The 25,752-nt window shown below is 46.0% G+C and overlaps 2 protein-coding genes and 4 non-coding genes across 8 annotated transcripts in view; 5 read left to right on the top strand and 1 right to left on the bottom strand.

Annotated features, from left to right (window-relative positions):
• NCAPD2 (non-SMC condensin I complex subunit D2) overlaps nt 1–25,752 on the top strand; it is a 74,385-nt gene that overhangs the window by 2,463 nt on the left and 46,170 nt on the right. For both annotated transcript variants that reach the window (XM_089663010.1, XM_089663009.1), the window contains exons 3-11: nt 5,799–5,874; nt 9,972–10,030; nt 12,365–12,546; nt 12,874–13,013; nt 15,948–16,075; nt 23,024–23,147; nt 25,031–25,178; nt 25,291–25,488; nt 25,594–25,728. In XM_089663010.1, the coding sequence (XP_089519136.1) occupies nt 5,799–5,874; nt 9,972–10,030; nt 12,365–12,546; nt 12,874–13,013; nt 15,948–16,075; nt 23,024–23,147; nt 25,031–25,178; nt 25,291–25,488; nt 25,594–25,728 (1,190 nt within the window). The remainder of the gene's footprint in view (nt 1–5,798; nt 5,875–9,971; nt 10,031–12,364; nt 12,547–12,873; nt 13,014–15,947; nt 16,076–23,023; nt 23,148–25,030; nt 25,179–25,290; nt 25,489–25,593; nt 25,729–25,752) is intronic.
• Nucleotides 1–25,752, bottom strand: part of LOC149435103 (uncharacterized) — a 70,854-nt gene that overhangs the window by 14,510 nt on the left and 30,592 nt on the right. For both annotated transcript variants that reach the window (XM_089663011.1, XM_089663012.1), the window contains exon 3: nt 4,079–4,235. In XM_089663011.1, the coding sequence (XP_089519137.1) occupies nt 4,079–4,235 (157 nt within the window). The remainder of the gene's footprint in view (nt 1–4,078; nt 4,236–25,752) is intronic.
• On the top strand, nt 5,933–6,236 carry LOC149435107 (small nucleolar RNA U85). The gene has a single exon (XR_016308556.1). It is a non-coding gene; the product is annotated as a small nucleolar RNA U85 (small nucleolar RNA).
• Nucleotides 10,149–10,452, top strand: LOC149435106 (small nucleolar RNA U85). Its single transcript, XR_016308557.1, has one exon. It is a non-coding gene; the product is annotated as a small nucleolar RNA U85 (small nucleolar RNA).
• LOC149435105 (small nucleolar RNA U85) lies at nt 15,571–15,872 on the top strand. Its single transcript, XR_016308558.1, has one exon. It is a non-coding gene; the product is annotated as a small nucleolar RNA U85 (small nucleolar RNA).
• Nucleotides 19,521–19,822, top strand: LOC149435104 (small nucleolar RNA U85). Its single transcript, XR_016308559.1, has one exon. It is a non-coding gene; the product is annotated as a small nucleolar RNA U85 (small nucleolar RNA).

Genomic DNA, 25,752 nt, shown 5'->3' with positions numbered 1-25,752 from the left:
CGTGGTGGTGGCCGGTGTCGCTTGTCGTGGTGGTGGCCGGTGTCGCTTGTCGTGGTGGTGGCCGGTGTCGCTTGTCGTGGTGGTGGCCGGTGTCGCTTGTCGTGGTGGTGGCCGGTGTCGCTTGTCGTGGTGGTGGCCGGTGTCGCTTGTCGTGGTGGTGGCCGGTGTCGCTTGTCGTGGTGGTGGCCGGTGTCGCTTGTCGTGGTGGTGGCCGGTGTCGCTTGTCGTGGTGGTGTCGGTGTCGCTTGTCGTGGTGTTGTCGGTGTCGCTTGTCGTGGTGTTGTCGGTGTCGCTTGTCGTGGTGTGGCCGGTGTCGCTTGTCGTGGTGGTTGTCGGTGTCGCTTGTCGTGGTGGTTGTCGGTGTCGCTTGTCGTGGTGGTTGTCGGTGTCGCTTGTCGTGGTGGTTGTCGGTGTCGCTTGTCGTGGTGGTTGTCGGTGTCGCTTGTCGTGGTGGTTGTCGGTGTCGCTTGTCGTGGTGGTGGTCGGTGTCGCTTGTCGTGGTGGTGGTCGGTGTCGCTTGTCGTGGTCGGTGTCGCTTGTCGTGGTGGTGGTCGGTGTCGCTTGTCGTGGTGGTGGTCGGTGTCGCTTGTCGTGGTGGTGGTCGGTGTCGCTTGTCGTGGTGGTTTTCGGTGTCGCTTGTCGTGGTGGTTTTCGGTGTCGCTTGTCGTGGTGGTTGTCGGTGTCGCTTGTCGTGGTGGTGGCCGGTGTCGCTTGTCGTGGTGGTGGCCGGTGTCGCTTGTCGTGGTGGTGGCCGGTGTCGCTTGTCGTGGTGGTGGCCGGTGTCGCTTGTCGTGGTGGTGGCCGGTGTCGCTTGTCGTGGTGGAGTCGCGGTGGTGGTGGCCGGTGTCGCTTGTTGTGGTGTCGGTGTCACTGCTAAACTATGTATGGGTATAGTGAATGGCAGAACACCGCACACCCTGGCCAGTTGTCTAGATTTACATTACATGCTGCAGACCTCAACACATACCTTGTTAGCTGTGTGCTGTCCTTTGACCAGTCGCAGACTTTGGGTGTGCTACACATGCCCCAAAAATGGTCACAAGGCATGTGTAGCACATCCAGTCCTTCTGCTGAGACCGTACACAACAACTTGTCTCTGGTTAACCAAAGTGGCATTGCTGAGTACGCAGACAATTTTTATCGAGAACATTGCTCAACCATGAATACAGAAATATACAAAGTAACTTCTTATTTATTTCAGGTACTTATATAGCGCCATCAATTTACTCCGCGCTTTACATATATATTGTACATTCACATCAGTCCCTAACCCTCAAGGGGCATACAATCTAAGGTCCCTAACCCTCAAGGGGCGTACAGTCTAAGGTCCCTAACCCTCAAGGAGCGTACAATCTAAGGTCCCTAACCCTCAAGGGGCGTACAATCTAAGGTCCCTAACTCACATTCATACATACACATACTAGGGACAATTTAGACAGGAGCCAATTAATCTAGCACCAGGTCTTTGGAGTGTGGGAGGAAAGCAGAGCACCCGGAGGAAACCCACGCAGGCACAGGGAGAACATGCAAACTCCAGGCAGGTGGTGCCGTGGCTGGGATTTCGAACCAGCGACCCAAGTACTGCCAGGTGGAAATGCTAATCATTTAGCCCCTGTGCTGCCCATCATCTTATATTTGTATCTTTTTGTTCATCTGCAGATCAACGGGATGACTTCCATCTGCAGATGATGCCAGTTAGGCCCCTTTCACACGAGGACCCATCAGGTCCGCCTGTCCCTTTTTTTTTTTTTCAAGCAGACCTGCTCTCTATGGAGCGGCGGGTATAAATGGACATGTGGCACTGGGGAGCAACAGTTTATTGAGGGAACCATGAATGCCAACATGTACTGTGACATACTGAAGCAGAGCATGATCCCCTCCCTTCAGAGACTGGGCCGCAGGGCAGTATTCTAACATAACGACCCCAAACACACCTACAAGACCACCACTGCCTTGCTAAAGAAGCGGAGGGTGAAGGTGATGGACTGGCCAAGCTTGTCTCCAGACCTGAACCCTATTGAGTATCTGTGGGGCCTCCTCAAACGGAAGGTGGAGGAGCACAAGGTCTCTGACATCCACCAGCTCCATGATGTCGTCATGGAGGATTGGAAGGTGGAGGAGCGCAAGGTCTCTAACCTCTACCATGACGACATCACGGAGCTGGTGGATGTTCGAGACCTTGCGCTCCTCCACCTTCCCTCTTCCACTCCTCCAAGACGACATCACGGAGCTGGTGGAAGATGGAAGGTGGAGGAGCACAAGATCTCTAACATCCACCAGCTCCGTGATGTTGTCATGGAAGTGGAATGGAAGGTGGAGGAGCGCAAGGTCTCTAACCTCTACCATGACGACATCACGGAGCTGGTGGATGTTAGAGATCTTGTGCTCCTCCACCTTCCCTCTTCCACTCCTCCAAGACGACATCACGGAGCTGGTGGAAGACGGAAGGTGGAGGAGCACAAGATCTCTAACATCCACCAGCTCCGTGATGTTGTCATGGAAGTGGAATGGAAGGTGGAGGAGCACAAGGTCTCTAACATCTACCAGCTCCATGGTGGAAGAGGACTCCAGTGGCAGCCTCTGAAATTCTGGTGAACTTCATGCCCAAGAGGGTTAAGGCAGTGCTGGAAAATAATGGCGGCCACACAAAATATTGACACTTTGAGCCCAATCTGGACCTTGTCACTTAGGGGTGGACTCGCTTTTGTTGCCAGCGGTTTAGACATCAATGGCGGTGTGTTGAGTTATTTTGAGGGGACAGCAAATTTCCATGTTATACAAGCTGTACACTGACTACGTCACATTGTATCAAAGTGTCATTTCTTCAGTGTTGTCACATGAAAAGAGAGAATCAAAGATTTACACAAATGGGGGGGTGTACTCACTTCTGGGAGATACTGTACATTACCTTATACAAGCTGGCCCAGTGGGGGTCTCATTTATTGAGTACTTTTTTGCCTTTTCGATTATCATTTTATCTAACAGTTTTTTTTTTTTTTTTTTTTTTTTTTTTTTTCTTTCTTTCTTTTACTATAAACCACCTAGAGCTTAAGATCCTGTACCTGCTATGTGTGCTCTGTTGATGCTCACAACTACAGGGGTTAGACAAAATAAAAATGGAAACACTATGTGATTTTCAGGTGTGAAAGTGATGACATGTTTTGCGTTTGAAAGCAGAAGTGATGTAACACTTTTGCTTCCGCTGTGTGATGAGACACCTAGCTAACAGGTGGGAAGCCTCACTTTCGTCATTCACTGCTAGTGATACGGAGTCATGTCAGAGCTTACTGGGCTTCAAAAAGGACAAATTGTTGGTGCCACTTGGTCCCATGAAGACTGATCCCCTGTTCACATATATGGGGCCGTGCGGGCAGCGTTTTGTGGGGCACGAGAGCCCTTTCATTTGAATGGACTCCCGTGCCCTGTGACACGCAGGGAAGAAGTCCCTGCACTTCTTTGGAAAACACAGCCAGTACGCAGGGGCCGACTGAGAACTCATGGGGCCCCCGGGCAATAGGGATCATGGGGCCCCTGTGTCCTTGCCCAAACTCAAAAAAAGCCTATGAAAAAGGTACCAGGGGCATCTCATGGGGGCCCCGTACTGACTCCGGGCCCTCGGGCAGTGTCCGAGTTTCCAAATGGTCAGTCCGCCCCTGCCAGTACGGTTGCGTTTTCCATTGCAGGTCCGCATTCCTCTGTGCGGCTGCAGGGATTTTCGTGCGAATCCGAAGAAGCACCACCCACACAGATGTGAACCTAGGGTTAGATTTAGCTTGGCAGTCACTTTTGCAGCAGTGTTTGGGTTTTTTATTTTTTAATTCCGGGTCACAATCCTGCACAATGTACTTTGTATCTTTCGGTCAGTTGACCGTGCCGACCACGCTTATACTTATCACACAACATTTTCCCGGAAACTATACGCCGCCATCACCTCTGACACGCCGCCTCCCGACACCTCTTATAAATTGTCAACTTCAGTCCAGAGGCACCAGCTCAGCAGCACCAACAATTTGCCGTCTTTGAAGCTCCCTTAGCTCTGCAGATTGCAAAAAGCCACTTAAAACAATATATGTATTACCTTGTTCTCTTCGGAATGACAAAGTGATCGCCGAATAGACGGGCCCATAGCGGAAATGAGAATTTCTCTGGTCCATAGACTGTGAACGAGTGCGGGAGGCGAAGTGGTTGAAGTAGACCTTGCGGTAAAATGTGGAGAATGCTGATTACTGCAACACCTGTGAAGGCAAACGGATAATAAAACAATTTGTAGTGAGCGCTCTCAAATTATATACAGCAGCTAGAACACTCCAGGTAACCACAATACCTTCAAAATATATGTATATAAATGTAACAATAAACAGTGCAGCGCTAAAAAAATAAAGGCAATATAAAGTCTATGCGATATCCATGGTGTTGTCTGGATTAGATGAAGAACTTGCAGAGTATGTACTGCTTCAAAATAATAGCAATGCGCACTCACCAGAAACGCATGTACAGCCTCCCCTCTGATGTGCCTGTAGCACGAAAGGCCTAAGGAGGAGCTGTGCAGAGCGTGACGTCATTTCCTACCGCCGGAGCCACGAGGAGGCCCGGCGGCCATCTTTATTGGGGTCAGTAATGCTGTCTTTCACTTCCTAATATATGTTGTGATGTGCATACTGCCCTATTGCTGCTTTTGACAAATCACCTAAGAACATACTACACTATCTCTGGCACCTGTTTCTTGGGGCTCCTTTGTGGATCTATTACTCCCACAGAGAGGGTGCCTATACCAGCCAGAAGAGGGATCAATACTATCAGTGTGGATTACCTGACTAACCTTAAGGGGACCTCTGGATCTGATTTGGAGTCTTTGATGACCCACCGTGAGAAGGACGCCCACCACTTGATCTTCGATGGATCTGACATCTGGGATGATTATTCCTACATACGCATAATCCATGCGTTTCTGGTGAGTGCGCATTGATATTATTTTGAAGCAGTACATACTCTGGAAGTTCTTCATCTAATCCAGACAACACCATGGATATCGCATAGACTTTATATTGCCTTTATTTTTTGAGCGCTGCACTGTTTATTGTTACCTGTGAAGGCAGCCTAAGGGCCAGTTCACACTCCATGCATTTTCAGTTGCTTTTTTTTCTGCATCCAAAACGCACAGAAAGTAGGTTGTAGGGTTGTTGGTGTCATAGTTCACATCAGGGCTTGCCGTACCAGTGCGTTCCGGTTGCAGAAAAAAAAATAGAACAGGCTGCATTTTTCTGGAACGCAGTAAAACGCACCAGCCTAAGAGCCAGTTCACACTACATGCATTTTCAGTTGTTTTTTTTTTCTGCATCCAAAATGCGCAGGAAGTAGGTGATATGGTTGTCAATTTCATAGTTCACATCAGTGCTTGCAGTTCCAGTTGCAAAAAAAAAAATAGAACAGGCAGCATTTTTCTGGAACGCACCAAAAACTCACTGTCCCTATTTAAATTGAAGAAAAAGAGGGGGTGAAAAAATGAACCAGAATGCATCAAAAAGCGTAAAAAACGAGCATACAGAAATTCATCCTGAATGTATCTGGACTGCGTTTCTATGGTGTGAACCGGCACGAAAACCTGCAGACAGAATCCCAAGTGAAATGGAAACCAAAAAAAAAAACATTTGGCAGTAGAAGAGTACAAAACTGTAATCTGCTGTTCTATGGAGGTTTAGCTGATGTATTTATTGTGCTGTGAATGTATTCTACTCTTGTTACTTTTTTTTTCCTTTTTCATATTCATTTTTTTTGTTTTTTTTCTCTCCCCGTTTCAGATTATAAAGCGGCTCTCCGCTCTCAGGGTCCACAGTGCGTCCTTCAGCACTTTGATGCCCTTTACAGCATGGTATAGTAAGTATCTCCTTCATCTGATGTCCTCTTTCAGCGGGAAGATGTTTATCTTTATCCAGCCACATGATGAGTCCAAGGTGAGTGTGACTCCTCCTTCCTCTGGGTGTGATCTCTGCCTGTGGCCCCCGGTCTGTAATCTTGGTGGCCGTGTAGAAGGATCTCGCTGCCGCTGTAAGGCCAGACCTACATCAGCTTATTCGCAGGTCTGTCTCATTCCATTCCTGCCCTCCGAAGTCAGAGTGTGCAGATTCTGAGGGGACCTACAGACTGAGCGGGGTCCATCGAGGGGCAGGGCAGAGCTCATTACTCGCTAAGAGGTGACGGGGGAGATGTGAGCACATATCTTTGGTAATCTGATGGCAAGTCGACATCCATGGCTGCATTTTATAGACTTTGCTGGATGTGGGTCTGCTCCATGGAAACAATCGATCAATATTTACTGAAGATGTTTTCTATTCACTAAGAGTTGCTGTAGGACACAGCGATCATGGAGATCACCGGGCGATCATGGAGATCACCGGGCGATCATGGAGATCACCGGGCGATCATGGAGATCACCGGGCAATCATGGAGATCACCGGGTGCATGCCCCTGGGGTTAGCGGGAGGGCGTGTTTTGGGAGCACATCCTATAAAGCCCTCTCAGGATTGGACAACCGTGCTGTAGCCATCGTTCGGCTATAGCGCGGTTGGCAAGTGGTTAAAAATCTTTAGGGCACATCATGCTGAACGAATATCTTTGTTACTCGAGTTATTGGATAAACTGTCTGGGGTGACTTGACGTAAAGCAGTTGATTTCTGGCGCTATTGTTTGCAACCAATGAAGCTATGCCCAGTTCATAGTTTCTGCCTCCCATATCTTGTACTGTATAGGTCTGCTTTACATATACCGATCGGTCTGTTTAGTGGACTGTTTCATTAAAACCCAACTCCAGGAAACCTGAAAAGCCTCCCTTGCAGTGTGGCTGCACCCAGACTGTGGGGGTTAACTACTCCTTTTTTTTTTTTTTTTTTTTTTTTTTAATTCTAGGAGACCTAAAATCACTTTTACTTGCCCAAAGCTCCCCTTAACCACCACCTCATACTCCACCTGTTCTCCATGTCCTCCTGACCAGTGCAGAGCTCTAGTCCCTACTTTGGCCCTGATGACACCAGAGGACCTTGGAGTGCTGGAGCATATGGGAAAAGAGGCTGCAGGGGGATCAGGTAACTAAAAGGGCACCAAGTCCCTTGAACATAACGAGCAGTTAACCCTGGCAGTGTAGGTGCAACCCTCCTGCAAAAGAGGATTTTTAGATTTTCCTGGAGTTTAGCTTTAACCACTTGCCGCCCAGCCACTGTAGAAATAGGGCGGCACGGGCAGGCAAAACCACGTGTGTTTTGTAAACAGGAGGCGCGCCGCCGCCCTATCTGTCCCGCCGATCACCGCCGCTGATGTCAGTCGCCGGGTCACAGCCAGTCCTTACCGGCTGTTTCCCGGCGATCGGCGGCAAACAGTGACAGACAGCACAGCTGCAGTAGCTGTGCTCTCTGTCACTTCCCTGACAGCTCGAGGAGCTGATGGAAAAAGAAGAGTTTCTCTCTCTCGATCAGCGGTGTCCCGTGCAGCACACACCCCCGCCCCCTAGTATAACACTCCCCCTCACTCCTATAACCCTTCCCTGCAAAATAAAGTTAACCCCTTCCTCCCCATTGCCATTAGTACAGTGTCAGTGTTTTTTTTTTTTTTTTTTTTTTTTTTTTTTTTTCACTGATCACTGTATTAGTCTTTTTGGGGATGTCAGTGACCCCAAGTCAGTACCCCCCAATGTCAGAATGTCCGCCGCAGTCCTGCCATAAGTCGCTGCCATAATTCGCTGATCGCCGCCATTATTAGTATAAAAAAAAAACCTAAAAATCCCAGTATCTTTCCCGCCATCTGTAAACGCTATAACTTTCACGTAAACCAATTAATTTACACGTATTGGTTTTTTTTTTTTTTTTTTTTTTTTTTAGCAAAGACATGTTGCAGAATACATTCTGGCAGAAATTTATGACTAAATTTGATTTTTGCATTTTTTCTTTTTTTTACTGGACATGTTTTTATAGCAAAAAGTCCAAAATATATATATTTTTTATTTTATTTTCCTCAAAATTGTCAGGTTTTTTTTTTTTTTTTTTTTTTTTTTTTATAGCGCAATAAAAATAAAAACCGCACAGGCAATCAAATACCACCAAAAGAAAGCTCAATTTGTGGGGAAAAAAAGGATGTAAATTTCATTTATGTACCATATTGCATGACCGCGCAATTGTCCGTTAAACTAGCGCAGCGCTGTATAGCAGGAAAATGGTGTAAATTGCAGTATCTATACCATAGTTTGTAGACGCTATAACTTCACACAAAGCAATCAATATACACTTATTGGGATTTTTTTTTTTACCAAAAACATGGAGCAGAATACATTTTGGCCTAAATTTATAACCAACTTTGAGCTTACTATATATTTTTTGTAGCTGAAAGTAAAAAATATTGTTTTTCTTCAAAATTTTTGGCCTTTTTTTGTTTATAGCGTGGAAAATAAAAAGCGCACAGGTGATCAAATACCACCGAAAGAAAGCTCTATTTGTGTGAAAAAAAGGACGTAAATTTCGTTTGGGTGCAGCATTGCATGACCGCGCAATTATCAGTTGAATTAGTGCAGCGCCGAGTAGCAAAAAGAGGCGTGGTCATTAAGGGGGGTAAATCCTCAGGAGGGCGAGGGGTTAAAGTGAATTTGACTTGTCGGCTATATTTTGTTTTCCCCTTGTGTACTGGACTGTGTGGTGGATTTGTGGGATTTGTAAATATGGCAACTCGGGATCACTAGCCAGGCACCTGTAAAAGTAAATGGTCCTTTTTATTGGTCTCTCAAAACAAGCAAACTGTTTTCTTCAGCAAAAAAAGTAAAGCAAACCTTTCAGTCCTGGAATAAAGATGATCACACAACATGGCTCACCACCAGTATCTCAGTCCTACATCTAGGTTTGGGGTTCCCATCTGTTTTGGGACACAAGACAAACCACAGGAGCTCCAGGGAGTCCACACTTGATCGCCGCTGTGATCCACTCCACTGCACTCCACCTCGTAGACGTGCTGATTCTTTCCTGCAGCTTTTCAAGACTCCCTTGCAGGTGTCTTAACCCCTTCAGTCCCTGTAATCTGGGTTTGTAGGCTTTCCCACCCCAAACATCTCTCCTGAACCTCTGAATTCAGGGTCCCAAAGAGCACTGAGTGCACTGTAAATCGGTCCTCTCCTCTCTATGTGGACTACTCGGGAACCCCCCCCCACCCTGCATGGGTGAGGACACCCGAATACTTGTATATATTTTCAAGTCATCCCCCTTAACCACTTGCCTACTGGGCACTTATACCACCTTCCTTACCAGGCCAGTTTTCAGCGCTGTTGCACTTTTAATGACAATTGCGCGGTCATGCAACGTTGTACCTATATGAATTTTTTTTTTCTCACAAATCGCTTTCTTTTGTTGGTGTTTATTCGCCACTGGGTGTTTATTTTTTGCACTATAAACAAAAAAAAGGTAAAATATTTGAAAATAAGTTTTTTTTGTTTCTATTATATAATTTTGCAAACCAGGTAATTTTTCTCCTTCACTGATGAGGCGGCACTGCTAGGCACCGATCATCAGTGCCGATCCCTGCTCTAACAGCTGGTTCTCAACAGTTCTTTCCTCACTCCCTGACAGTGTGAGGAAAGTGCAGCAGAGAACCGGCAATTGCATTTCCCAGTGATCAGCGTGTAATTGGACACAGCTGATCACGTGTCAATAGGCCGCTGTGATTGGCCTTTTACCACATCACCTGATCAGCTGTGTCCCTGGGACACGGAGATCACCGGGGGCGTGTAGGAGAGCGCGTTCTGGGAGGATGTCATATGATGGCCTCCCAGAACTGGCCGGCCGCAGTGCAGCCATCATTCGGCTACCTGCGGTTGGCAACTGCCACAACCCAAATAACAGGAGGACATATCTCGTGGTCAGGACCCATCTCTGGTATCCCGTGCAGATTATATATTGTCAGGTTTTTCTCTTTCCTGTTCTGACCTTCCTTTCTTCTTCCAGCCATTTCCGCACTTTGGATGCCTCCTTGAAAGAAGATTTGCTGGAGCTACTTGTGAAAGGTATATCTCTACTCCTACTAGAAGCATTCTTCAGTCTGGTGTTGTGTTTTTTTGTTTGTTTTGTTTTGTTTTTTTTATGTTTCAAGAATTTTGTGTATGATCTTTAAAGATTTCCCCAGCCACATGATGAGTCCAAGGCGAATGTGACTCCTCCTTCCTCTGGGTGTGATCTCTGCCTGTGGCCCCCGGTCTGTAATCTTGGTGGCCGTGTAGAAGGATCTCGCTGCCGCTGTAAGGCCAGACCTACATCGGCTTATTCGCAGGTCTGTCTCATTCCATTCCTGCCCTCCGAAGTCAGAGTGTGCAGATTCTGAGGGGACCTACAGACTGAGCGGGGTCCATCGAGGGGCAGGGCAGAGCTCATTACTCACTAAGAGGTGACAGGGGAGATATGAGCACATATCTTTGGTAATCTGATGGCGAATCTGAAATTCACGGTTCCCTTCTTAGACTATGCTGGAGGCAGGACTGCTCTGGGAAAAACTATCCCTTTTTACTAAACAAACGTTTATATTGAAATGGAGTTGCTTTCTATGAGGAGACTTTGCTGTCCGTTAGTGGTGCACCGAAATGAAAATTCTGGTGCCGAAAACCAAAATTCAAAATCCACTTGACCGAAAACAGATGTGCTTTTTTTTTTTTTTTTTATTTATTTAAATGAATATATATATTTTTGGGAAAAAAATGCACATTAATGAAAAAAAGTACCCCAATTTGTTCCTAAAATATGAAAGAGGATGTTATGGCGAGTAAATGGATACCCAACATGTCACACTTTAAAATTGCGCACGCTCGTGAAATGGCGTGAAACTGCGGTACTTAAAAAATCTCCATGGGTGATGCTTTAAAAATTTCTACAGGTTAGCAATGCAAAGTTAGAGGAGGTCTGGTGCGAGAATTATTGCTCTGACGTTCGTGGCGATACCTCACGTGTGGTTTGAACACAATTTACATATGTGGGCATGGCCTGCGTATGCGTTCACCACTACATGCGAGCACAGGGGCACCTTAAGCGCTTTTTTTTTTTTTTTTTTTTTTTTTTTTTTCTTCCCCCCCCCCCCCCCCTCTCTCAATCACTGAGCTAATGTGACCCCAGCACTGACAGAGGGGCGAGGGAGGGTTAAACTAGGATACTGGGCTGGCAGCTGACATCCTCCTTAGCAGCTGATGTCATTGGTTGTCAGGATGCCAGCAGCCTGGGTCGGCTTTTTGTAACTAAAAGGCGAGCTTGTTCCACTGAACGGCTTGTATATAAGTTATGGGCAATTTTTGGACATTTTGCCAAGGCACCCCTAAAGAAACCTCAAGACATCCTGGTTGAGGAAGGCTGATCTAAGGTACCGAACTCGCATTCCTACCCTCTAGGGACAATTTTTAGACCGGAGCCAATCAACCTACCAGCATGTCTTTGGAGTGTGGGAGGGAAACCCGCACAGGGAGATCATGCAAATTCCAGACAGGTGGTGCCGTGGTTGGGATTTGAACCAACGACCCTAGTGCTGCCAGGTGGAAGTTCTAACCACTTGGCCACTATGCTGCCCGATGTTAGTACATAACCCCCAATATAATGTAGAATTGAAGTGTTTTGCAGGCTTGTAGTAGGAATCAGGGGCGGACTGACAACTCATGGGGCCCCCGGGCAATAATGGATCATGGGGCCCCTGTGTCCTTGCCCAAACTCAAAAAAGCCTATGAAAAAGGTACCAGGGGCATCTCATGGGGCTCCCTACTGACCCCGGGCCCTCGGGCAGTGCCCGAGTTTCCGTCAGTCCGCCCCTGGTAGGAACATTGGCGGGTAAGGTGTATTGGGGCAGAGGTCATGTGATGAATGGTTCTTTGTATGTTTTAACACACTGAGATAAGTCGGTGCAACATAAGTCAGTGTTTCCCAATCCATTGCTTGTGCAACACATCTGTTGGTTCCCGCACATGAGATGTCAGATTTCCTAGGGCTGTTTGGCAAAGGTATATCTCTGCTCCTACTAGAGGTATTCTTCAGTCTGGTGCAGTGTATTCATAAAAACTATTTTTAGTCCAAAGATTATACTGACTTGTTCTAATGTAAAAGCTGCACTGCAGTCCATGGTAGTTGTCACTTTTTTACTCATTCTTTTACACCAGTAATGACTTTTTTTTTTTTTTGGTTGTGGTTGTGGGTGGTTTTTTTTTTGTTTGGTGTTGTTGGTGTTTGGTTGTTGGTGTGTTGTGGTTGGTTGGTGTGTTTGTTTTTTTGTGCATTGCAGGGGTATCATGAGCTAAAGCAAGCATGTGACTAGGGAGCCTTTGTAAATTCATGCAGTTTACTAGGATGCCTAATATCCCATCTTTTTCCAGCCACTTCCCAGCATGCGGCTGAGCTCCCTGCAGTCCTGGAAGATCTATCGCTGGCTCAGGCCGATAAGAACACTCAACTCAACACACTGAAGATGAATTGCTTTCTCCTTGTACATTTGGTTGAGGCCTTTGAGGTGGAGACTTACAAAGCCGCGTTGGGGAATGTGGAGCCCAGCGGTAAGGTAAGAGGTGAACCCGGTCTACGGCAGTTCTGATTGGGCATGAGCACTTTCCTAAAGGAAACCTTTCATTGGAACATTGGGACTCCCATTATGACCACTCCTTGTGCAAATCTTCGTTTCCTGGCTGTTGTGCCGGTTCTCCTGGTTTCAATACGGTCAACCACTGACCCCAGAGTTTGCTGGTAAAGGATTTGACTTTCCTGAGCTGTATCCCTGTTCCAAATTAGTGACATGCCATTGACAACAGATGGTCAGCATAGCAGAAAGGCAAATGGCTTCCAATATATTTCTCTCGTGGCAGGATTACGTGAGATTTGTTTTTCTCAGGGAAGGAAGACAAAGTCCAAAGCAGACGGCTTTCTTTGGGAAACGGAGCGAGAAAAAGTCCTGCAGACCATCACACACCTCCTCCAACTAGACATCCGGAGACTATGGAGCATGTCGCTGATCGAGGAGGAGTTTATCAGGTCTGACCCTTTTATTCTTGGCAAAGGGAATGGGGTGTTATACATCTAACACATTACAGAAGAGATCTGAGGTATCTGTCTTCACAAAGAAGCCATCAAAGATATTTAACCACTTCCCGTCCGTCCCATGTACATAAACGTCCGGAGGGGAGCAGTACAGGAGTGGGTTGCCGTTAATAAACGGCGCCCACATTTACAGCCTGTGCGTGCTCCTTGGGAGGACACAGCAGAACACCGATCACATGATTGGGCCCTTACACAGAGGTCCCTGTCACGACCCGCGGTCGCCGCCACCAACAGGGCGACAATCGCACAGCCGCGACTAACAGTAATACGTCACGCCCACGGCGTCAGACCCCAGACCTTCTCACCAAACTCGTGACCGAAGGACCAGCCGATCTAAAACCGCGGTGTGACGCGCGTAACAAGGCCACTCTCAGCTGCACCCTACACAGCGATTGCCCAGCTAATGGACTACAATCTGTGCCTGCAGCCTGAATGCGCTTGTTACTGGGTCGGGTTAATTACGCAACTATTATCAATAAATACCAGCGCAAACCCACATAATAAATTGCATCACCCAGCCTATTAAACAAACTTAAACTGTGACACAAAACCACTTTTGTGCTAATGAAATAAAAAAAAATATATATAAATAAATAATTTTTGAATTAATAAGTCCAGTGACAAAAATAACAGTCCCGTGACAAAATAAGTTAAATTGTAATTATATTGTAATTTTCATTGGATTCTTCCGTGCCTTTGATCCCTTCACCATCCACCAGTGCAAAAACCAACATTAACCGCACTCGCCAGATAATAGTGAGTGCGATTAATGTTGGTTTTTGCACTGGTGGATGGTGAAGGGATCAAAGGCACGGAAGAATCCAATGAAAATTACAATTTAACTTATTTTGTCACGGGACTGTTATTTTTGTCACTGGACTTATTAATTCAAAAATTATTTATTTTTATTTATTTATATATATATTTTTTTATTTCATTAGCACAAAAGTGGTTTTGTGTCAGTTTTTTAAGTTTGTTTAATAGGCTGGGTGATGCAATTTATTATGTGGGTTTGCGCTGGTATTTATTGATATAAGTTTTTTTGGTTTTTGCACCTGTGTACAGCAGCATCTCACGGGGAATTGTGTGTTTAATAAGAGAGTCCTGGGCGCTGAGGTTTTCTTTTTTACATAATTACGCAACTAACCCTCTACTGCCACCACCACTTTTGTCGGAGACTGGGAAACTCCCGTTATCAAATATACACTATAATGATTGAAATATTGATCTATATAGCACGGCCCGCGGACCTGCTATACAGAGATATAACAAACAGTAGCGTCTCTTCAAAGGCAGGGATTCGTGAATTGCAAGTAAGCGCTTAGAAACAGTTTAACACTTTCAGAAGGAGAGATTTATTACTAAAAGCGTCGGATGCAAATAAATATTTACAAAGAGATGTCACAAAAATATATATATGTATATAAAGACACAGCAAAGAGATAATTAGGAAGAAGATTACAGGGTTGAGTTACTTGCCCATATGCCTGGGTTTGCAGTCCAAGTTGTGAGCAGGGTGATTTCTTTGATCTCCTCTTGTTACGATGTTGCTGGGAGATCTGTGTGTGTGTGTGTGTGTGTGTGTGTGTGTGTGTGTGTGTGTGTGTGTGTGTGTGTGTGTGTGTGTGTGTGTGTGTGTCTCTCTCAGACTAACTCACTTGACTCTCTTAAAAGTCCCTCTCAAAGGGGAGGGGGGGGGGGGGGGGCTCTGACTGCACGTTTTGGGAGTGGTCATAGGGAAACTCTAACTAAATTACCAGCTTCATATCCCGTGATATGAACCATACAGTTGACCTGAGGAATGTTCAGTCCTGGGTCAGTTTGATAATGTGTGGGCTTACATAGCTGTGGGTGACCAAAGTGACACCTCCGCAGACGGGCTGGCTCCACTTCTCATGTCTTAGCCTGGTTGTTCCACATCATCTGCCAGGAGATAAAGTCTGCCTCACAGGAATGCAAAGGGGGGGGGGGGGGGATGTGAGGAATGATTCAAGGAATACCTCAAATACAACAAGGTAAAGGAGAACTCTGCTTCCAGCTGGATGAGCTAGTTTGCTACAGTCCCGTACAGTGATCACTGATTGGCCATGATCACATGAATAGTAGTAAGCATGATGTCACTTCCTGACATTGTTTACTACTAGTGAAATCTGTGAATGATCACAGAGGTCACATGGCACAAGGCTATTCACAACAGCCTTGTACCATGTGACAAGCTGTGACTAATCACAGCTCACAGTATTTCTCAATGGCTACAGGAATGCAGCCAGAGAGGAGACATTGATTTTACAGCCTTTATGGGTGTAAAAGCAATCAGTGTGTGGGGGGGGGGAAAAAAAAATCTTCATCACCCCCCCACAAGTAGTAGTGTCACTAGGGTGACAGTATGTTAACAAAAACAAACTCAAATAATAAAAAAAAAATTAAATTTTTGGTTATAAACTTTTTTTTTTTTTACTATTTAAAGTTTGCCCCTTTTTCGTCTTATACTGCCATATGATGAGTCCAAGGCGAGTGTGACTCCTCCTTCCTCTGGGTGTGATCTCTGCTCATCGCCCCGGTCTGTAATCTTGGTGGCCGTGGAGAAGAATCTCGCTGCCGCTGTAAGGCCAGACCTATAGCAGCTGTATTGCAGGTCTGTCTCGCCTATGTCTGCCCTCTGAAGCCTGAGTGTGCAGAGACCGAGAGGACCTACAGGATGTGCGGTGACCAGCAATGGGGCAGGGCAGAGCTCATTACTCAATAACGGGTAAAGAGGAGATGTGAGCTCATATCTTTGGTAATCTGATGGCAAAATCTATGACCTCCACTATGACTCTAATTGAATGTTTGCTTTGCCTTTCATCTGTCCTCCCTTTTCTATTTCAGCATGGTAACCGGCTGCTGCTATAAAATGATGGAAAATCCAAGTATGGGAGCTCTGAAGAACAAGCCGCTGTGGGAGGCATTATCGCACCTTCTGGGTGTGGCTGTAAAACGCTCCAATGATACCTTAAGTAAGTACAGGAAGTTTGATTCTTAAAGTGATACTAGAATAAAATGGTTTTTTACCTTTTTAATGCATTCCTTGCGTTTAAGCTAAAAAAAAAAAGCTTTTTATTTCTATTTCCTTCCCTTTCCCTGTGACTAGGAGGAGAAGGGAGACTAGATGTAGTGCTGTGCACGGCTGCATCTTTTTCCCCCTTCGTCCTCTTAACACAGGGACTTGAGCCATTGGCTCCTGCTGCTGTCAATCAAATGCAGAGAAGAGGAGGGTTGGGGCCTCTCTGCAATACCATTGCACAGAACAGGTGAGTATGACATGTTAAGTCCTGTGAGTCCCGTCACTTGATCCACTATTAGTCAGTGGCAGCTGCAGGGAAGAGGAAGGACAGACTATGGCTGTACCATGGAAGCCTATGGGTGATGTCATCGCTCCGGTCTTTCACAGCCCCTTGCCACGTGCTCTCCCCATTCCTCTACAGCCGACACTGGCTGAGGCGATCATGTGACCAGAACGAGCTGAAAGTACTACTATTTTTGCAAAGCTTAGTTAGTATAGATCAGTGATGAGGAACCTTTTGACACCCGAGTGCCCAAACTGCGACCCAAAACCCACTTTTTATTGCATAGTGCCAACACTGCAATTTAAACCTGAATATTAAGGTTCAGTTTAGAAAAAACTCTTACATTAACATTTTTTGTGGTTTTTTTTTTTTTTTTCTTTTAAAACGGAAGATAACAGAGGTTTCAATGATACAAACAGCTGACTGGTGGGGCAGTGTTTCGCTGACCACCAGCGTGGCGGGGCAGTGTTTTGCTGACCACCACCGGTGCAGCACAACATTTAGAAATGTCAGTCTGTTTAAATATGTATAAAAACTCACATCCAGTGCAGCAAATCCACAATCTTGTTTGCAGCATCTGGCTGCTGTAGCAGATCCACTGCTGGATGACCGTGCTGGCTGAAGGTACGAGCAGCTAGGGAGGTAGTCGTGGCTTACGATTTCGAACGTGCATGCACGGGACCCAATACTCGGCTGCAGGACATTAGTAGGGCGACTTGGCTCATGTGCCGGCGTCTATAGACATCCTCCCAGAAGGTGCCTTCCACGCGCCCCCTGGGGCACGCATTGGGCAAACTCTGGACACAGCTGATCACATGGTAAAGGACCACTGAGATTGGCCTGTTATTGCAATCTGATCACAATCACAGCTGATCACATGTTAACAGACTTGCCGGTTATCGGCAGTCTTGCACTGTCTGTGAGGAAGGGACACCCGATTCCTGGAAAGGCTGTCAGCACTTTATTTGCACTAAGTGTCCTGATGATCAGTGCCACCTTGTCAGTGCTGCCTTATTAGTCCCCATCAGTCAAGAATAATTACTTATTTGCAAAAAGTGTGTTGGGGAGGAGGGAGTTGTTGTTGTTTGTGTGTGGGTTTTTTTTTTTTTTCCCCCTCCTGTTTTTTGGCAAAAAAACCCAGTGGTGATTAAATACAACCAAAAGAAAGCTGTCTTATAAAAATTTAATTTGGATACAGTCTTGCTTGACCGCACAATTGTTGAAGTGTGACAGTGCTGAAAGCTGACAATTCGCCTGAGCAGGAAGGGCGTGAAAGGGATCAGTATTAAAAGTTAAAAAAAAAACAAAAAAAAAACCACATTTTATCGTTTTTGTTTTTTTTTTTTGTCCCAACAGGCAGGAAATTTTAACCACAGCAGACTTTAAAAAGCGGTCCTAAGTAGTCAGCTATCGCCTCCTGTGGATGGAGGCAACTTCATGCCAGTTTTAACCAAAGAACAACCCCCAACCACCCCCCCAGCTTTCCTGCTCTACCTCCCTGTTTACCAGTTTGTTTCTGTGGTAGGTGAGCAGCACCTTCTATCCCTAATCCCCATGGACTGCCCTTCTGACTGTTGGGAGTGCTATCCAGGGCTCCCTTCTCATGCTCCACAACAGCCATCTTCCTGCCACCTAATTCTAATGCGGTTTCAACATTTTCTCCTTAACGGAAGGCACTGCATGTTGCTTCAATGGATGCACTGAGCTTGGAAACAGGCATAGGGCCTTGAATTCTGACCCTTGCAACATATGGAAAGGGGCCTCCAGCTGGCCACTTCTACTTCCTACTGCGGGGACAATGAAATCAGTAGCCCTTAAAGTGCTTGTTTATGCCTCTGCATCATAGATCAAGATGGAACCACCCAGATTCTTCTTGGGCTTAGTGGCTCATTGTCTAAAATTGGTTCTTAAAATCAGTGGGATCCCTTGTTTAAATCTTCCACAAGGTCCAGGATTGTTTCCCGGCGTTAGTTTTTGCTGGAAAAGAAAATCCACATACAGATGGATTGGGCCATTTATGTGAGAATGAGATGCTGGATTGTATGTGTGTGTGGTGCCTGCTGAGGATTGGCTCTCTGGCCTCTGAAGAGTGGTTATGTAGAGGCTGAGCCGTTTGGAAGGAAGTACATCGTGCACAGGCCTTTAGCAGCTGACCGCATGACTACAATTTTAATTCCTCCTACAGTGTTTCAGTAGCATATTCTAGAATATAAAATAGGGGATGGAGACAGAGGGATGGATATATGTGTGTATGTATATGTATGAGAGATCTATATATCTATTTATTTTTTATAATACAGTAGTAGCAAATTGGGTTTTGTTGTAATATTAACTGCCTCCTGCCCGCCATATAAGGAAATGACAGGCGCAAGGTGGTTCTCTCGTTCTGGGAGGACGTCCTCCCACTCTGACTGTGCATGCGCGCTGATCGCTGGTGCGCTGTGTCCCTGGGGAAACGGCGGATCACTGATCAACGGAAAGAGCCGAGGATGTCAGTTCTGTCATGTGATCAGCTGTGTCCAATCACACCTGATCGCATGTAGATAGGGAAATGTTTTTTTTTTTTTTTTTTTCCTCCTCTCCTCATGAGCTGTCACGCTGACGGCTCATGAGGAGAGCCGGTAATCTGCATTACACAGAGGGGACATGTACACTGATTATTAGGGCACTGATCATTAGGGCACTGATGATCAGTGTAGCCCAGCAGTGCCACCAGTCAGTGTCCATCAGTGCCTACCAGTGCACATCAATGCCACATCAGTGACCATCTGAGCTGCCTTTCAGTGCCACCTACTAGTGCCTCCTCATCAGTGCAGCCTCATTAGCACACATCAGTGAAGGAGAAAAATCACTTGTATACAATTTTATAACTGAAAATTTTGAAAAGTTTTTTTTGTTTTTTTGGTTTAACAAGAAATAAAAAAAAAAAGGTGATTAAATACCACCAAAAGAAAGCTCTATCTGTCAAAAAAAAAAAAAAAATATTCATATGGGTACAGTGTTGCATGACCGCGCAATTGTCATTCAAGGTGCGACAGCACTGAAAGCTGAAAATTTGGCCTGGGCAGGAAGGGGGGATAAGTGCCCGGTAAGCGAGTGGTTAAATCTTAGTCCTGCCAAGTGATGACACAAAAAGGCAAATGTGACTTTCCTTCCTCTGGGTGCGTCCTCTGCCCATCGCCCCGGTCTGTAATCTTGGTGGCTGTGGAGAAGAATCTCGCTGCCGCTGTAAGGCCAGACCTATAGCAACTTAATAGCGGGTCTGTCTCATCTATTTCTGCCCTCTAAAGTCTGAGTGTGCAGAGACTGAGCGGACCTACAGGCAGTGCGGTGCTAGATAAGTGGGCATGGCAGGGGTCATCACTCGCCAACAGGTGAGGGGAGATGTGAGCACTTATCTTTGTTAATCTGATGGCAAAATCAATTACATCTGCTATGCTGTTATGAATGTCTCGGACAAATGTTGTTTTTGTCTCTGACTTTCTTTTCATTGTTGCAGTAAGCTGAGGAGAAACGCAGCAGGCCCTTCTGATTACCTTGCCTTCCGCAGTGGGATGTGCAAGGGATTAGGATTCCAGCAGGGGGCAGAGTTCATTGCGTGCTGACATGGGGGAGGTGAGAGCCCAGATCTTTAAGAATCTCATGACCGTTACACACAAGAACAAGGGTACAATGCGTTGCAGGCTAATTTTTGCAGAAAAAAAAAATTCCATCTGCAAATATACAGTGCATTTTATTTATTATATTTATTTTGCAAAGGGGTCTTTGGTTTTTAAGTAATCACAGCTATTCTTGGGTAAACAACCAAGACCTGTCTCAAGCAGGCATGCACATGCATGTTCCGTGTCAGCAGCTCACCAAGGTGGGAAGTAGGATGAGGAGGGCGGCCCTGAGCTGGAAATGGGAGCGGGTAACTGTCAGAACCACGTTTTAGTGGAACTCTGCTTTAGCTTGCATAGATTTGAATGGCTTCCATTGAAGTACATGGGCTGTGATTTTGTCATGTGACTGTGTCCGAAGTCACATGACGTGTTGCACAAATGTGAATGGAGCCTTAACAATTGTACTGTCAACAAGCACTTGGTGTAACTATTCTGCAGTGTTTATCCCCCGGGATAATCTTGGATGGAGTGTGGGTTTTTGTTTTTTTTCCCCTGCATGGAAATAACCCCTCGCCCTCCAGAGGATTTAACCCCCCCCTTCTTGCCCAGGCCATTTTTTGCGATACGGCGCTGCATTACTTTAACTGACAATAGCACGGTCATGCAACGCTGCACCCAAATGAAATTTATGTCCTTTTGCCACAAATAGAGCTCTTTCAGTGGTATTTGATCGCCTCTGCATCTTATTTTTTGCCCTATAAACAAAAGACTGACAATTTTGAAGGAAAAAAAATATATATATTTTTGACTTTTTGCTATAAAACCTGTCCAGTAAGAAAAATGTAAATCTAATTTCGTCATAAATTTAGGCCAAACTGTATCCCGCTCCATGTCTTTGCTAAAAAGAAAAAAAAAATACATGTAAATTAACTGGATTACGTGAAAGTTATAGTGGCTACAAATGGTGGTATGTATGTTTTTGGGTGTGTTTTTTTTTTTTTTTTTTTAATACTAGTAATTGGTGGCGATCAGCAACTTATAGCGGGACTGCTGCGGCGGGCATTCTGACACTCGCTAACTGCCATTGACATCCCCAGTGACACTAATACAGTGATCATAAAAAGCACTGATCCTGTACTAATGAAACTGGGCAGGAAGGGGTTAACATTGGGGGTGATCAAAGGATTAACTGTGTGATACCTTGTAAGCATGCTGCCTTGTATTGCTCTGCTATGAAGAGCACAACAAAGTAGCACGCTGGAGCTGACGGGAGAGATCTGTATGGTTTACATGCAGACCTCTCCCCGTCACTGTTCTTTAGCGATCGCCGGGTGCCAGCGGAGAATCTCTGGCCGGGACCCCCTACCCGGAAAAGCAAAATCCTCTATGTATTTTTCGCAGCCCTGCCACCCTGTAGCAGTATTTGTGCTATAGTGCTGCGAGGAAGCAGGTAAGCAACTTTTAGCCTGGGTTCACATGTGGGGTACATTCTCATAGGAACCGCACCACATTCCTGCACAAATCACATGTGATTTGTGTGCAGTGCGATTGGAGCCATACATTTTGTATGGCTCTATTCGCATCACACCCGCACCAAAAATGTACAGGACCCTTTTTTTGGATCGGATCGCTTGGGTATTCACACCCCTGCGACCTTATTCTGCACATCGCACCGCATTTTGCAGACCACTTTCAGGTGTTGCCATACACACCTTCAGTGGTTCACATGAACTGGGTGCGATTCTGATGCGGTGCGGAATTCACACTGAAAACGCTGCAAATTCCGCACCGCATCAGTGTGAGCCCGGGCTTTAAGCTGCACTTGAATTTAAGTTGTTTAATTCGTTTTTCTATTAAAATAATTCCGTGTACTTTAAAAGCGTACTGTTTTAAGGACCCCCAGTAATTCTAGATGTGTAGTCCTCACCCTATAATTATCACCTTTTTGCTGAAAATCTTGTCTGTATGTAAATGTGGGGAAAAATATATAAAGGCCAGTGAAATATACCATTCATGACATCAATGTGTTTTCATTGTAGTTGCAAGAATATTTTTACTGTTTCATAGAAGCTGTACTATAGCTTCAATGAATGGAGGAGGCAGACCTTTTCATTCATCGGCCTGCCCTCCATTCATAGCTTTTCATTAAAGTAGAATTATAGGCAAACTCCCATTGGGTAGATTTTACTTTTAAAAAAAAAAGTTTCTGTCTCCTAGCCAAAGTGAAAGGAAATCCCTGCAAAATTCAAAGAATCCATCGGGGGCCCCCAGGTCGCCGGACCACCTTCCCCATTGGAAGATTTTCCATTTTTAATTACTGTTCTGTCAACCCAAAATTTTCCCTATATTAATAGGTGCATCTCCCTAGTTGGGACAGAGGTAGCGGTGAAAACCTAAGTAGGTTTCTACTCCATCTCCACTATTCAAAAATTATTTTGGATAGCGTCATCAATTTACGCAGCTCTTTACATATATATTGTACATTCACATCAGTCCCTAACCCTCAAGGGGCGTACAATCTAAGGTCCCTAACTCACATTCATACATACACATACTAGGGACAATGTAGACGGGAGCCAATTCACCTTCCAGCATGTCTTTTGGAGTGTGGGAAGAAACCGGAGTACCCAGAGGAAACCCACGCAGGCACAGGGAGAACATGCAAACTCCAGGCAGGTGGTGCCGTGGTTGGAAGTCAAACAAACGACCCTAGTACTAAAGTTTTTATGCCTTTTTAGATATACTTTAATGGAATCCCATAGGGACACGTCAGATTAAATGCAAGGACCCCTATTCTCCCCCCCCCCCCCCCCCCCAGGCTAAAGAGGATGGCCACACACTGATCAAAATTCTTCTGGTCCTCTCCAAATCAGCCAAATTTTGACCCATCTATGGACAGCCTAAGTGGAATGAATGTTTAGCACTTTCTTGAACCTATTTGCATTTTAAGGGCCTATGCAAGCTCTTCTCTTCCCTCTTTTATTTATTTCATTGTCTCTCTATATCCTGTTTTTAGGTGTCAGTGTGAAAGTAATCCAACTCCTTCAGCACTTTGAGCACCTGGCTCCTGTACTTGTCCATGCGTTGACATTGTGGGCTATGGAGTATGGGATGAAGTCTCTAGTGGGGGAGATCATGAGGTGAGTGGCTCGTCCTACAACAGTGGGCAACTTTTTTAACAGTGTGTGCGTACAAAAGTGAGTCCACCCCTCACATTTTTTGTTTTATATTTTACTATATCTTTTCATGTGACCGCACTGAAGAAATGACACTTCGCTACAATGTAAAGTGCATACACCCCTAAGTGACAAGGCCCAAAGTGTGGCCGCCATTATTTTCCAGCACTGCCTTAACCCTCTTGGTCATGGAGGTCACCAGAGCTTCACAAGTTGCCACTGGAGTCCTCTTCCACTCCTCCATGACGCCATCACGGAGCTGGTGGATGTTAGAGACCTTGTGCTCCTCCATCTTCCATTTGAGGATGCCCCACAGATGCTCAATAGGGTTTAGGTCTGGAGTCGAGCTTGGCCAGTCCATCACCTTTACCCTCAGCTTCTTTAGCAAGGCAGTGGTCGTCTTGGAGGTGTGTTTGGGGTTATGTTGGAATACTGCCCTGCGGCCCAGTCTCCGAAGGGAGGGGATCATGCTCTGCTTCAGTATGTCACAGTACATGTTGGCATTCATGGTTCCCTCAATGAACTGTAGCCCCCCAGTGCCGGCAGCACTCATGCAGCCCCAGACCATGACACTCCCACCTCCATGCTTGACTGTAGGCAACACACACTTGTCTTTGTACCCCTCACCTGGTTGCTGCCACACATGCCTGACACCTGGTGACACCAAATTCAACTGATTTGGTTCAGATGACCACAGGACATGGTTCCAGTAATCCATGTCCTTAGTCTGCTTGTCTTCAAGCTGTTTGTGGGCTTGCTTGGGCATCATCTTTAGAAGAGGCTTCCTTCTGGGATGACCAATTTGATGCAGTGTGTGGCGTGTGGTCTGACAGGCCGATTTCCCCCCACCCCCCCCCCCCCCCCCACAACCTCTGTAGCAATGCTGGCAGCACTCGTATGTCTATTTCCCAAAGACAACCTCTGGATATGACGCTGAGCATGTGCACTCAACATCTTTGGTGGACCATGGCGAGGCCTGTTCTGAGTGGAACCTGTCCTGTTAAACCGCTGTATGGTCTTGGGCACCGTGCTGCAGCTCAGTTTCAGGGTCTTGGCAATCTTCGTATAGCCTCGGCCATCTTTATGTAGAGCAACAATTCTTTCTTTCAGATCCTCAGAGTTCTTTGCCATGAGGTGCCATGTTGAACTTCCAGTGACCAGTATGAGAGAGTGAGCGATAACACCTGCTCCCCATTCACACCCGAGACCTTGTAACTTAAACAAGTCACATGACACCGGGGAGGGGAAATGGCTAATTGTGCCCAGTTTGGACATTGGCTCATCAGTGATCACATGAATAGTAGTAAACAACATGTCACTTCCTCACACAGATGTCCCGTACAGCGATCAGTGTTCCGTTGTGTCCTCCGAACACAGCGGGCACTGATCATGGTGCCGCACGCTCCACGGGAGCTGCACAGGTAATGGATGCGGGGGGCATTTAGAAACGTCCACCCACCGAGGCAGAGCTCCCGTCTGGCCGTTTATCTACATAGGCCGGATGAGAAGTGATTTAAGTACTGAATCCAGGCAACAGGAGGCTGGCGGTTTTGGGTTTGGTTTTGGTTTTGGGTTTGGGGTTTTGGGTTTGGGTTTTGGGGTTTGGGTTGGGGTTGGGTTTTGGGGGTTGGGTTTTGGGGTTTGGGTTTGGGTTTTGGGGTTTGGGTTTGGGTTGGGGTTTGGGTTGGGGTTGGGGTTTGGGTTGGGGTTTGGGTTGGGGTTTGGGTTTGGGTTGGGGTTTGGGTTTGGGGTTGGTTTTGGTTTTTGTTTTCCCCTCAGACCTTGTTTACTTTTAAAATCTAAAGATCCTTTATAATGTCGCTGGAAACTTTCTGCTAATTTTACAGGAAGATTGGCCAGAAGTCTTGTCAGGATCTTTCCAAGGAAAGCTCAAGTGTGAAGACCTTGGCCACCTTTATTACTCAGCTGGCTGAGCGGATTCCTGCCATTGTCATGCCCAATATCAGCGTGCTGCTGGACTACCTGGATGGCGAGGTGTGCTGAGGAGCCATTCGGTTATGGTGCATGGTTTTTTTTCATATGATCCCATATTTACTTGTGGTTTTTTTTTTGGTTTTTTTGGGTTTTTTTTTTTCTGTTTTTGCAGCCTTACACGATGAGGAACGCAGTGCTGACTGTCATGGGAGAAATGGTTGTCCGTGTGCTTAGCGGCGATCACCTGGATGATACAGAGAAGAACACCAGAGATAATTTCCTGGACACTCTGCAGGAACACATTCATGATGTCAACACCTTTGTGCGTTCCTGCGTGCTGCAGATTATCAATCGCATTGTGCAGGAAAAGGTGCCTTTCTAGTGTATCATGAACTGTACCTCTTACCACACTATCATTGACTTAGAGAATTCCTACATATCAACATCACTCTAATCCCCTCGTTGTCTTTTCCAGGCTCTGCCTTTGTCACGTTTCCAGGCTGTGGTCACTCTTGTGGTTGGTCGCCTGTTTGATAAGTCGGTGAAGGTTTGTAAGAATGCCATACAAGTTCTGGCCTCCTTCCTCGCCAACAATCCTTTCACTTGTAAGGTAATAGTCAGAGGGTCTGTCAGA

The sequence above is a fragment of the Staurois parvus genome, unplaced genomic scaffold (assembly GCF_062004578.1).
Source record: "Staurois parvus isolate SC_StPar_1 unplaced genomic scaffold, SC_StPar_1.0 ptg001612l, whole genome shotgun sequence".
Lineage (NCBI taxonomy): Eukaryota > Metazoa > Chordata > Amphibia > Anura > Ranidae > Staurois > Staurois parvus.
The sequence above is the reverse complement of the archived record's forward strand: the minus strand, read 5'-3'. Positions and strand labels throughout refer to the sequence as shown.